The 13,920-nt window shown below is 38.8% G+C and overlaps 1 protein-coding gene across 9 annotated transcripts in view; it reads left to right on the top strand.

Annotated features, from left to right (window-relative positions):
- The window catches only part of NEBL (nebulette), a 368,782-nt gene that overhangs the window by 286,423 nt on the left and 68,439 nt on the right, over positions 1–13,920 (top strand). For 7 of the 9 annotated variants that reach the window (XM_084868229.1, XM_084868230.1, XM_084868227.1 and 4 more), the window contains exons 8-11: positions 3,100–3,213; positions 4,829–4,930; positions 8,853–8,957; positions 12,196–12,303. The exons of the other annotated variants lie outside the window; for them this stretch is intronic. In XM_084868229.1, the coding sequence (XP_084724355.1) occupies positions 3,100–3,213; positions 4,829–4,930; positions 8,853–8,957; positions 12,196–12,303 (429 nt within the window). The remainder of the gene's footprint in view (positions 1–3,099; positions 3,214–4,828; positions 4,931–8,852; positions 8,958–12,195; positions 12,304–13,920) is intronic. 9 annotated transcript variants of the gene reach the window in all.

Below are 13,920 nucleotides of genomic sequence, written 5' to 3'. Positions count from 1 at the left end.
GCATCAATAAGGCAGGCAGGGGAATGGTTAAGGGGTGAACAGGCAGACAGCAGTTAGGATCAGGCCTAAATGGGCAGTCAGAGATTTCTCGAGGGGTCCCAGATTGGAGAGGGTGCAGGCTAGGCTGAGGGACAGCCCCTCCCCCCACAATGCATGAATTTTGTGTACTGGGCCTCTAATCTTCTAGATATTTATGCCCCTTTCTGGCTCCTCTGGTTGTCTTCACCACCCTTGTTTTAACAATAATTTCTTTGAATATGTAATTGCCTCCATTAAGTCTTTCAGAGAAATAGCATAGTTTTCATAGAGATAATCAAACTCTTTTTGCAGTAAATTTGTCAGTGTTCACAACTAAATTGAATTATCCTATCTAATAAAGAGGGAATATACTAATTGACCACCACACCCTCACAATGATGGCGGTGCCCACAGCCAATAAGGAGGGAATATGCTAATTGACTGCAATACCCTCAAAGATGGCGGCTCCCACAGCCACAAGATGGCAGTGCCCAGTCCCCTCACCCCTGTCTGGGTGGCAGGTGCGCTGCATGACCGGGTCTGCCCCCAGGTGGGTCTGGCTGCTCCGTGCGCCTGCCTCCAGAATCCCCCAGTCCTCTCAGCCCCCCAACCGCCCAGGGCTGGCCAAAGCATAGGCAAGCCTCAGACGGTGGCTGCCCAGCCGCCCAGGGCCACCCAAGGCTCAGGTAACCAGGGCCTGCTGAGGTTTGTGCTGCTGGCAGTGGCAGTAGCAGAGGTGTGATGGGGGGTGTTGCTTTCCCCTGATCGCCAGGTCGTGTCCCGCCCCTGAGGGCTCCTGGACTGTGAGAGGGGGCAGGCTGGGATGAGGGAACACCCCCCCCACCCTCCAGTCCATAAGTATTCATGCACTGGACCTCTAGTATAATTATAAGTACAACTAGCATAAATAGTATTGGGTACAAATTCAGTTGACTCCTAGCCAGCTTGCAGCTAGATTACAGTGTACCAATGGGAGCAAAAATGCTGGAGCTTACTTCTAAACCATTTGTTAGTATGTGTGATTCAATCAGAATTGCTTTGGAAAGAGATGGCTGACACCAGTCTTGACAGAGTGTGTCTGGGTCATATGATGGTTCCCATTCTCAGGTAAGAACTCATCACAGGTTCAATGTTTAATGAGTAGAGGAAGGAATTAATTATTACGACTTGGATTGTTACTGCTTTTCAGAAATGTACCTTTACCCAGGAAGAGTGAATGCCAGGATTAATGACATGAGAATTTATCAGGTTAATTTCCAAGCCACACCCCCCTCTGTGTTGCCGGTGCTCCTAGTGTAGTCACTCTGGGACTAGACGGTGCATAAGGAAAGTACCCTGGGTTCTTTAACCTGTATTTGCCATTTAGCTGATACATAACTAAGACACTCACGTTGCCTGGGGTTGGGGAATATGCACAATCAAAAGAAAACTTGGTGCTAGCCCATAGTACACAGCAGGATCAACTGATGAGTTAAATAGCTACCAGCCAAGAGTGTTCTGGATGCCACGGCCATCAGTCAGAACGTTTTACTCAGTAAGTGGAGAGTGTTGGTGGGTCTGGCTGAGTCTGGAGTTCCATTCAAGGGGAAATCAGTTAAGACAGCCCGCCCTCATTGTCCAGGGAATAGGGGTTAAACACTAAAAAGCTAGAGAGAACAAAATCATCAATTAAAATACCTTGAAGGTTCCTTAGCAAAGGGGTGTTAAGGGTGCAAAGACAGTGAAATTGTGTGTTTTAATGCAGGGGCAAATGGCAAGTTTTTGCATTGGTGCCAGCTACTGTGGAAAATAGTGAATGAGCTCCAAATTTATTTCATTGGTGATACTGTCCACTATTTCAAGACATGAAATAATTTCTTTTAATTCAGAGTGTTTCTTGTTTTAGGGAGACCTCACCAAATAATTAGAATAAATGAGGTTTTGCTTGAATTTAAAAGGTAATGTAAATATCAGAAAGTTTATTGGCAGAGGGAACCACAACAGAAAATATTTGCTGCAAAGCATCTTGAAATATTTTCCAAAAGCACTCCTATCAAAATTTTACTAGCTCTCTCCCATAGATTCCAGACACATGTCCCTCAGAGAGACAACACAGACTCAATTAAAATAGCCATCTCCAAGTTACTTTTTAGTAAACACTCTTTTAAGGCACAGCTTACTATGTGTGCACAAAGGTTCATTATGAGGATGTTGTAAAATATAAGAATTATTACTATAAAAATGTTATAAGAGGACAAACTAGCTTACTTTTGCTTTTGAAGTCTGAGCATCCTTTCCTGGCTACAGGAATCAAAGGGGATGCGAAATTCGAGTAGTCTTTTGTTTGTTTGTTTTTGGTAAGAAATTGTGTCTATAGTCCAGTTAGTTCTCATGGCATACATTCCTGTTCCTCTGTCCATGGAGAAAAGTACAGTGCTATAGGATAACAATAATGCTCCTTTGGTTGCCCTAAGATTAATTATAAAAATAAGAAAATAATTTAGAATAAATATTGGAATTAGCTTTATTGCTGAATACAACTTTGGAGCTGAAGCAGAGGAACAAAAAAATGACATTAATTAGACCCAGGACATGTTAGAAAGTATAGTCCCAAATATGAATTTTTGAACAAATGGGAAATGGTGAGAAAAACCATGATACAAAGCATGTTTTATATTTGGAACAATTCCCTCAGGAAAATTCATATTCAAATTCTGGGGCTTAGGATCTTTTTTTCTAAATGTGGAAAACTCTAATTCATTTATGGTCTAAATTTCTCATTAATCATAGATTATAGGAATGCAGAAACGGAAAGTGATATTTAAAAATCCTGAGACTTAGTGCATATTCTTGTTAATAGGATTTGAGTTCATGCCTAATTACATTTAGGATCAATGTTCAAGTAGAGGTTGTTTTTTTAATAAAAAATTTATGCCTAATTAAACTTAATATGTGTGAAAATATGAGGAATTTTAAACTTTGCTGTCATTTGTTTTTAAGGTAGTTTTTTTTATCTGATCTAATTACAAATAAAATGTGCTGTTTCAAAAGTGTAATGATAAATGTGCTAGTAAATTTATCCTTTTTTTTCTTTTATGGCAGATTAAATACAAAGAAAAATTTGATAATGAAATGAAGGATAATAAACATCATTACAATCCTCTTGAAAGTGTTTCATTTAAGCAAAATCAGCTTGCCACTGAGCTGGCAAGTAATGTAAGTGTCTCATGGCTTGTAATTCATAGAAAATTGTTTTCAATATATTTTGATTTTTGGTTTCTCAGAGTTGGCTGTGTTGTAATGAAACAAAACCATGTAATTTCCAACCAATTTTAGTTGAAGCACTGAAGCATATTTTCTTTAAGCTTTTTTATTGAGAAAAAAATGTATTATTATTATTTACTATTAATAGTTACTAATACTAATTAGTTTATATAAGAATAGTAATGCTGATAGGACATTATATCCGATCAAGAGTAGAAGTAGATTGCAAAGTTTTGCAGAAAAGTAGTGTGTAGTATCATAAATTAGTGATTATGATAGTAGTTAACTCATAATAATACCCATGAAAGGAGGCTTATTGTAAAGTGTTACCTGGTACATGCTAGTTTATCATAAAGAAATTTTTAGAAATTGTACCTGTAATGGCTAACAATTCCTTCCTTATCCATTTTGAAAATGTTGTAATACTGCTTCACAAGATTGGTTTTCATGTCATGTGTTTAAAATAATCAAGTTCAAATTTACAAGAAAAGGTGTCTTAATTTTTTATTAGAATTAGGCAGAGTATAAAAGCAAACATAGAAAGAAACTGATCATTTTGTTATATTTGCAGGATGTATAGAGCACCCTTTCAAACATTAAGATTAGTTATTGTTGAACTGTTGCTTTGTTAGGTCATTCACACTTTGAAACTTTTGTCATATCCTGGCACTTCTATCTTACTTTCATTAATGTTTACAAGGTATTGTCATTTGTGTTCATTACATAATATTGTTATTTTGTTTGTCACCAGAAATTGAAAAGGGAGTTTCTGGCTTTTAGGACCACTACGAATATCAAAATAATTTCTTTCTTATATATTTGTGTGTGTGTGTGTGTGTGTGTGTGTGTGTGTGTCTGTAGGTAAAAATATAATGCAAATAAAGTTGGAATATACTTATAGGAACCTAGAACATAGTACTGAAAACAGATTTAGAATCAGATTACCTGTATTTGAATCCTGCTTTATCTCTTAATATTATACCTTCATTTTCCTGTGCCTCACTTTCCTCATCTATAAAATGGGAGATACTTAAAGTACCTACCTACTAGGGTTGTTATCAGTATATATAATCAGTATGAATAAAGTGCTTAGAAAAATATTTGGCAGAGTAAGTGCTCAATATATTTTATATTTTAATAGTTTATTATTATTATTACTGATATTATATATCCAAAGCAGGTGGTAAAAAGATTTATATGGCAATAGCACAAAAATACCAAAAGCTCCCATATTGCCACAAAGCACAATCAAAATACAGTAGTAATTTCTCCTTATGTTTTGCAAGCAGAATTTCCATTAAATGTACTCGATTCTGCTTACATCACCCCCTTTTTAATACATAAAACAAAAAAGAAAAAGAATTATCAAAATATATTCAAGTCCCTAGAAATAACTCTTTACAATGCATTCAGTAGTAAATGAGCTCCATCTAGTGGCTATGTTCAAATTCATCTGCCAGTTTACCACTAACTAGTACTTTATGATGTATTTAACATGATAATGGCAATAATGCAAAAGCATATTTTCTCCTCCTAGATGGTATTGTGTTCCATGTTATTTTCATAGGTGAAGTACAAGAAAGACATTCAAAATATGCATGATCCGGTTTCAAATCTCCCAACCTTGTTTTTAGAACATGCTTTAAAAGCCAGCAAAATGCTCAGCGGAGTAAGTGGGTTGTGGCTGCTATAGATGTTGTGTGGCTTCTCCAGCCACTATGCCTGCAGTGCTCTTGGGCGTTCCTGCTTCCTTAGGTGTGGCTGGGCACCACTGTCCCCTCAATAACTAAATCCTTGAAAAGTAGTGGTCTGTTCGCCTATGTCCCACCAAAGCTGTTGCTTTACAAAGGGCTTCCCCGCTCCCCTGCCCCGCCCACCCACCCTTTAATATCTTTTGAATGCAAACATTCTTATTGAATAACGACACTTCATAGTTCTTTCTGTCTTTCTTCTTCTTTCTTCTTCTGTATTCAGTTCAAGGCTTTAGAAGGTCAGGCTCTTAAGTCACAGATCTTTTATTTTATGCAGGCCAGAGCCGCGTGTCTGATGTCTAAAAGGTTCAGTGACATAAAAATGTGTCTTAGTCTAATTTGTATTTTCTCTGAAAATAAATCTTGAAGGTTTGACACTTTACTTTTGGTTGTGTAAAGGTTCCCAATTTTCTTCAGAGCTACTAAGAGTGGAGGGTGATTTCTTCATGTTCTGATGACAGTGTTTGGTATCCCACCAAGTGGGTTATTCCATCCGCACTCACTTCCTGGATGCTGTTTCAAACACTTAGCGATGTCACTGGTGCTCATAACTGGAGATCTGGCTCCTCTGTGCCTCCATTTCGTACGTCCTAGAATGCCTCATGGTGATGATGGACTCTAATTTGACCTTAGGTTATTCTATGTCTATTTTAATAATTATTCATTCACTCACCCATTCACTCACATTATCCAAATTTATTGAATATCTGTTTTGGGCCAGGTACGGGTTAGATGGAAGGTATGGTGGGCAAGAAATGTGGAAAAGTGAAAAGAGTTGTCTTCAGGAGGTGTGCCCATAGTCATAGCATAGATTTAAAAGACCTGCAATCAAAACTTGGTTACCAAACTATTTCTTTAATATTTTATTTTTTTTTATTTTAGAGAGGAAAAGAGAGGGAGAGGGAGATATAAACATCAATGATGAGAGAGAATCATTAATTGGCTGCACACCACCTACTGGGGATTGAGTCTGCAATGCGAGCTTGTGCCCTGACCAGGAATCAAACTGTGAACTCCTGGTTTATAGGTCAATGCTCAACCACTAAGCCATGCTGCTGAGCTGGTTCCCAAACTATTAAATAATGAAATACAGCTTCAGTTCAGGTTTGAAAATGGCTACCCTTGGCTTGATGTATTAAAACTTGTGTTCGTTATGTAGTGATCCTCCTTTTTCCACCACCCCTGCTGTCCTCCTCCTGCAATGCACTGTGCATGTAAATAATTCATACTCGCAGATCATTTTGATCAGTGTTTTTTTTTTTGTTGTTTTTTTGTTTTTTTTAAGGAAAAGCAGCCCGTCATTCTATTCAGTCTGTTGAGCAGAGAATGAAGGTTAGAGGGCTCTCAGATCCAGAATTAGACTCAGTCCCAGGACACTTAATTCATGCTTTCCTATGGTTCCAAGAAACATGCTCATCTGTCTACCTCTGTATATGTTCTTCTGCTCCTTGAGTGTGTGTTTCAGTTTCAGGTTACCCCCATGACTCATAGGTATGCTTCCAAATTCAATATGTGTCTGTTTTCTGAGCTGCTCTACTCATGTTCAGTCGTTGTCCAGTTTTGATCCTTGCACTGGCATTTTGCCCTTGACTATTCCTCATCCATACTTGGGTTAAATTTCCTTAGGACATGCTGATACATGTGTAAATATGCCAATAAAAATATCTTGGTGGTAATGAAATAACTTGGTAGTTGGAGGACTATGTGCCAATCATAGGAAATATTTCTTTTCAAGAATATTGACTTTTATTATAATGGTGAAAATCATAGCTTAACATAATTTTTTTTATCATCTCTTAAACAGAAAAAAAAACCACTCACAAAGTCATATATTACATTTATTTTATATTCCATTTATAAAGTTTAAATCTCTGGTGGTGCTTTTGACTTAGATTATAGACCACTTGCCCCCATAGTAGAATTGTGACTTAATGCTTACTTCACAAGAGAACAAGTTTAAGTCTCATAATGCATTACTCTGAGGTATCTGTTTATTAAAATTGTATGATCATATATTGGCTCAAATTTATTGTACATTAGAATTACCTTCTTTTAAAATTTAATGTAAAGAGAATTGGAATTTTGTAGATTTATAAAGGCAACTTAATTTAATTGAAAGATCGAGTAAGAGAATGCTTAATAAAAAGACATTCTGCCAGAATTAGTTGTCAGTTTGTTATAAATGGATGTTTTTAAAGACCTCTAAATGTCTTTAGTATAAATCAACATTTTTTTTTAAATTTTTATTTTAATGCTTAGTGTGTAGAGTGAAATTAGTGCTCATGAGTTTGGGTAGTTGTACTAATTACATTTTTGAGGGAACATTTCCCCCTGGAAAATAGAACTCCAGTAGCTTTCAGTTTATAACTTTGCATAAATTATAAGTATATATGGCGTGTTGCTCTCTGCAACTCCCACTAGGAGGCAACAGACTATTATATAAGGAACAGCAAGTACTAAAAGCTCTTTTGCAGATCTTAATTCAAACAGGTTTGTTTGCTTATTTAATTCTTAAAAATAGGAGTTTCTGAAATTCTCCATAACTAAAATACATCATTGCTTTTGGGATGATACTCATTGACCTTTTCTCAAGACAGATTTATTATTCCAGACATAATATCCTGGGCTTTATTAGTTCTTGATTTTTAACTCTCGTCAGTCAAGATATATGATGTGAACATTATCATGAGCTTCCTGGGGCCTTTTTTCTTCCTTTATTCTGGCTAGAGTTTGGGGACACACACATCACTCTAATTGCCTGAAAGGGCTCTGGGGACCATTGTTGTATCTCTGTAACAGCAGTTCTCGTGTGCATCCTCCCATCTCCGGCTCTGGGGCCTCTTCCCGTTTCGCTCTCAGATGTCTGGAGCATATGCTAAGACCCAATGTCAGTTGCATTACGGCAGACTTTCCCGCTCCCTTCCAAATGCCGCTCACTTCACCCCACTCTACACAGAGCGGCCCCTGGTCACTGAGATCCTCACTGCCCAATGAGCAGCCAGCTTTAGCTTAAGTCCCTGTGGCTTTGAGTCCTTGAGGATCACCATTTTCTTCCAAAAGTCTTTCCCAAACATGGCAAAATAACTGTGTCCAACAGCCAAACATGAAATTTTGAAGTAATTTTTGTCTTATTGGTGACTATTTTACTTAGAGACCTGTAGCTGCCAAATTTGGCATTCTTAACCATTCTTGTATCTTACAAATTCACTGTTTTGTCTGTATATCTAAATAGTCTTAATTGAATTTCTTTACCCTAAAAATTCAATCAGCTGTATCTAGTTTCTCAGTTTCTCTCTCAGACACCTCCTAACCTCCCCCTTTAGACAACTAGTTGAATCATTTCCCACCCTCTCATTGTCCTTATGACCATCCACTTGCCTTGTGGCTGAGAAGTGTACATCTTCTTCCTGTCTGCCTCCAGCTTTCCTTTCCTCTGTTCTTTCTTCTTTTAGATGCTGTTAAGCACACACCTGTTCTAGGATAAGGGCAGGCCAGCTCGCCTCCATTTTGCTCACCTTGCCTATGTATGTACTCTAGTCTCCTGCCTGGCTTTTCCATTGCCGCTCCCCAGTGTTGTGACTGCCTTTTATGTGGTATTTACAGCGAATTGTCCTCTGCTTCTCTTTGAGTATCTCATATGCTGTTCACACTGGCCACCTAGAGCTGGTCTATGTTGCATTGCCAGTTTATCTCACTGCTAGAAACCCACATGACCGGCCGACTGCGGATGGGAGCTTTCCAGCTCTTGTTGGCTTGTGTTTTCCAGTTTGCATCCCTAAGTATTAGTTACTCCAATCAATCTCTTTCCTTCTGAATTAATTTTCATGTTTTCTTTTTTAGCGAGAGTACAGAAAGCTTTTTGAGGAAAACAAAGGTCTGTATCATTTTGATTCGGACGCTGCAGAACACCTGCACCACAAAGGCAACGCCATCCTCCAGAGCCAGGTATGTGTCCTCCGACCTGGACCCCTAACCAACCACGGCCATGCGCTTCCACAGAGAACGTGAAGCTGCTGAAGACACGTGTACCCTGAGAAAGTGAATGTTGCTTCTGAAAACCTCAAACACTCTTCTCTCAGTATTTATTGAGTTTGGGAAGCTTAAACCATGTTTCAATGTGCAGGCATTCTATCACATAACAGTAAATTCACACATTTTAAAACTTACAATATATGAGTTAGATGATGATCATATGCCATGATGATTTCAATTTTTATTGTGTACTGATTTGTCATTTTGTGCTGCAAAATTAATTTCCAGGCACAAAGTTTATGATAATCTTTCAGTTCAGTTATAAGTATTAGGAAAATGGTAAAACTACATCTTGCCAGTATAGTCAACATTAATGTTTCTTTCAATTGTGAAATTCTATGTACTCCCTGAACAAAATTTTAAAAAGTATTTTTCTTCTTGCACACTTTTAAGTTGGCATCTATGTATTTTTTTTTTTGTTATTCTGAGTTCTAATAGTTGCAAAATATGCCATGCTAACATCTATTAAATTAAATTTTGCATCACTCTTTTAATTGTATCCTGTGGAACATAAATTTAATAATGATTTGACACCCCATGTTTACTATGTAAAAAATACACAAACTAGCTCTTCTTTAAGATATAGAAATTGATATTTTTTTCTTAGCATTCTTATTTTCATTTCATTTTTTTCCATAAAATTTTATCGTAATATAGTATGTTTATTATAGTTAAAACACTTTCATTGATCACTCTGTCATACTTCTTTGAAATAAAAATATGCCTACAAATAGGAGTTTTAAAATTTGTTATGTTTCCTGGTACTGTAAAGTTCTAAGTTTTGAGAAATATCTTTTGGATTTAATTATCATTAAAATTATTATTATTATACAACTTAAGAAATAATTTTATTAATTATTAAACATAGAATGTAAATGAAAATACATTTCTGAATGAAATGAATCATGATCAAACTTTTCTATGATTTTAATTTTGTAATTTTTATATTGCTAAAAAAGCCAACTACCTTGACAGCTTATATACTAGTATGTTAAGTAGGGGCCCAGTGCACGAATTCGTTCTCCTTGAAAGGAACTGTGGGCAGTGAGGCTGCAGTGGGCATAGGAGCGGGTCTCGGCCCATCCTCCACGCTCCCACTAAGCCTCTCCCGCTGCCCCCCTTCCCCTCTCTGCCAGGGAGGGGATGGCGATGGGGTGGAAGCCCTGCTCCCGCTGCTCCCATGCGCTGATGGTGCCAGCCCCGCTTGCACCTACTGATGGCATGGAGCAGTTGGGGCTGGCGCCAGCAGTGGGTGTGAGTGGGGCTTGTGCCTTCAGTGATGCCAGCAGTGGCTACTGCCCCAATTGCTCCTCTGGAACAGGGGAAGTGGAGAAGCCTTCAGAGGCAATCAGAGTCGGCAGCTGTTGCTCACACTCACTGACAGTGCCAAGCGATCAGGACTGGCACTGGTACTGGCAGCGGGTGAAAGTGGGGCCAGTACCGGCAGCAGATGCAAGCGCAGGGCAGGACAGCGGCATGAATGGGAGAAAGAATTTTCAGTAACCACCAGAGGCTCACCCTGATGACAGTGACCAGCACTACACCTTGATCTTGTGTCCCCCCTCACCTGCTCCACCATCCCGCTATGGCCAATGCCCACAATGTTCTGTGCACCCCCCTGGTGGTCAGCGCACATCATAGTGACCAGTTGTTTGGTTGGGTGGTTGTTCTGCCATTTGATCTATTTGCATATTAGGATTTTATATATATATAGAATATATAGATGATTTTGATTAGTGGAGGGAAAATATTGATCAATTTATAAATGGAAATGAGATAAGGATTAGTAGTAATTGAATTAAATAATTAATGATATCCTATATAATAAAAAACATAATATGCAAATTGACTGAATGGCAAAATGACCAGTCAGTGGGGGGCAGGGCTGCTAAGCAGGTGGTGCCAGGAGCATGCCAGCAGGCAGAGGGAGGGGACTGCAATGGTGTGGAAGCCAGCTGCAATTGTCAGCTGTGAAGGGGTGATGGGGGAGGGAGCAGGGCCATACAGGTCAGAGCCATTCATTGATTGGCCGCCTGGTCACCTTCCACAGAGGGAGGCTGGTGACGGCAGTGGCAGGGTGATGGCAGCGGCTCTGTCCTCTAACCACCCACTGGTCGCCTCCTGCAGAAGGAGGTCAGCAGCAGCGGGTGATGGGGGTGGTGCCGTTCCCTGATGGGCTTGCCCTGTCACCTCCCCCAGAGGGAGGCCGCTTGTGATGGCAGTGGCGGGGTGATGGGATCACCTGGCCTGGTTGCCTCTTGCAGAGAGAGGCCAGACTGCAACTTAGGTCACTCTCCCAGGGGAGTGGGCCTAAGCCATCAATAGGACATCCCTTGAAGGTCCTGGACTTTGAGAGGATGCAGGCCAGGCTGAAGGACCCCCACAGCCCCGAGAGTACGAATTTTCGTGCACCGGGCCTCTAGTTTATATATATATATATATATATATATATATATATATATATATATATATATATATATATATATAAAAGCCTAAGTTTATATATATATATATATAAGCCTGGATGACCAGATAACTGGCTGGTAGATATGATGCTCACTAACCTCCAGGTGGCAGATGCTCAATGCAGGAGCTGCTCCCTGGTAGTCAGTGCGCTCCTATAGCCAACCTCCTGCGGTCTTTCCCCTTGGCTGGCCAGCCCTGATCGGCTCTGATTGGGACTGGGCGAGTCAGGGAGGAAGGGTTCAGAATGTTTAATGGGTCCAGAGGACCCTGCATATGAATTTGTGCACCAGGCCTCCAGTTATTAAATAATGCCTAGTGAAACTGAAAGAAATCACAGAAGAGCTCTATGTGTGTTTTACTTAATGTCTATGGAAAATTCAGCAATCCCAGAAAATACTGTCATCCTTTTGACAAAAACAGAGAGAATCACAACTATGTTTTCTTTTCTTATTCATGCTTTACTGGTAGGCATTCTACATTATTTAGTAATTTAGTAATTGTAAATATATACATATATCTTACCTCTTTCTTTGTATGTCATTAACTATAGGAAACTAAGGGATCAACCTCAATGGCCAGAATAATGCAATTTTTAGAAAAATGATCAATTTCGGACATATTTTACTTGCTCTATTTGCATAAGGGTTCATGAGCTTTATCTGCTTTTTATATTTTTTCAATAAAGGTTAAGTACAGAGAAGAATATGAAAAAAATAAGGGGAAATCGATGCTTGAATTTGTTGAGACACCATCATACCAAGCTTCGAAGGAAGCTCAGAAGATGCAGAGTGAGGTGAGTCCCTTTGGTTTGTTTTCAACTGTTCAACACGTATTTGATGTTTTATCGTTTGAAAGGAGCCAGGGAAGTGGTTCAGAATGTTTAGTGGGTCCAGAGGATCCTGCACAAGGAGACCTAGGAAATCACAGTCTGGATCTAGGGACTTGTCTTGGTCATTGGGCCCTTCGTTTTTCCCACTTGGGTATCACAGGCCACGTGAACTCTCAATGTCCCTCTCAGCACTTACATTCTGTGACTATGAAATTGACACCTTCAGGCTGTGTCCATGTGGGCAAAGTCAAAAGTTTCTTCTCTACTTATCCACTTCATTCTCCACTTAAGCTAGTACTAAGCCTCATCCACATATTTCCCTCACTGATTTTGCTCTTTCCCAGGATGATTTCTTCTGTCCCCCCCACCCTCCTATTTTGGGCTGGGGGCAGGGAAGAGACTCCAAACACAGAAAGTTTTGTCTGCAGCCAACATCCCAATTATGTGGGTACAACAAGATTATTCCTTCAAAAGTTTAAAAATAATGGGCAGTGGTATCAGCTGATCACACCCCCAGTGCTCTACTTCAGGAAGGCTCAACGGACAAGACCTTTTCTGTTCTCCATTAACAACAGGAAAACAAGGAGAAATGAGAACTCTGGACAATAAAACTCTTATAGGGATTTCATAAACATTCTACATGCTATTTGTTGAGGTGTTATAATTCATCTTCTCAGAGAAAGGGTGCTCAGATTTGACTGTGGCTTGTTGAATAATCTTCAGTTGTTTAATTTTTTCTTTAAGCAAGAGAAGAGAAAATAATTACTTTTATTTTTCATCTTCTTAAGCCAATTAAAATACCTCTAAACATATAGATATGTGCTTCTCAAAAAATCAATGGGAAAATTAGACTAAATTGTCTTAATTTACATGAACTGTTCAGTTTATTTTTTCATTGAGGACAGTCCTCCGAGAAAAGATCTCCCATGTTCAAATTTCGCTGTGTAGATGACAAGGACTTCCATGGCGCACACAGCATGAAAAGTGCTGTTCAATGTTTCCTTGTGCAGATCTTGAAGTCTGTTAGATAGCACTTGGCTTTCACCATTGCTGTGGCCACACAGCACAAGAGGAAAATTAAATATTAAGAACTGACAAAATAAAATCAGTCAAATGAACTTCATTTGCAGAGAAGACATGTTTCCCTCCAATTACAGCCATTGGCTATTAGATTTTTAGGCTCAGCATTATGTTTCTGCTTATCAGGGCTTAATGAGAAAGAAATATTTCAACAGAAAATAACTTGGGACCAAATTTATACTTAATGATTTATAGTATAAAATTTATTCTATGTGATTTAGCATATAAATTTTATGCTAGAAAAACAAAATGTCTAAACATGTTAGACAAAGTTGGATATGAGAAATGTATTTAAATGCAGGACCAATGAATTAGATACAAAGTGTTAATGTTTATTACTAAGAGATCAACTTGACCCTGAGCTTCTTGGGGAGCCTCTTATGTGTAAAGCTTAAGTGTTGATCATTTCTGGAAGAGCCACTCATGTTTTTGTTATAGCCTGTAGTTATGATTCTCTCACTCTCTTCTTCTTTTTTTTTTTTTTTTTGCATTCAAGTCTTT

This window comes from Pipistrellus hanaki (assembly GCF_964339955.1).
Source record: "Pipistrellus hanaki genome assembly, chromosome: 1".
Lineage (NCBI taxonomy): Eukaryota > Metazoa > Chordata > Mammalia > Chiroptera > Vespertilionidae > Pipistrellus > Pipistrellus hanaki.
Note: the sequence above shows the minus strand (reverse complement) of the source record. Positions and strands in the feature narration are given on the sequence as shown.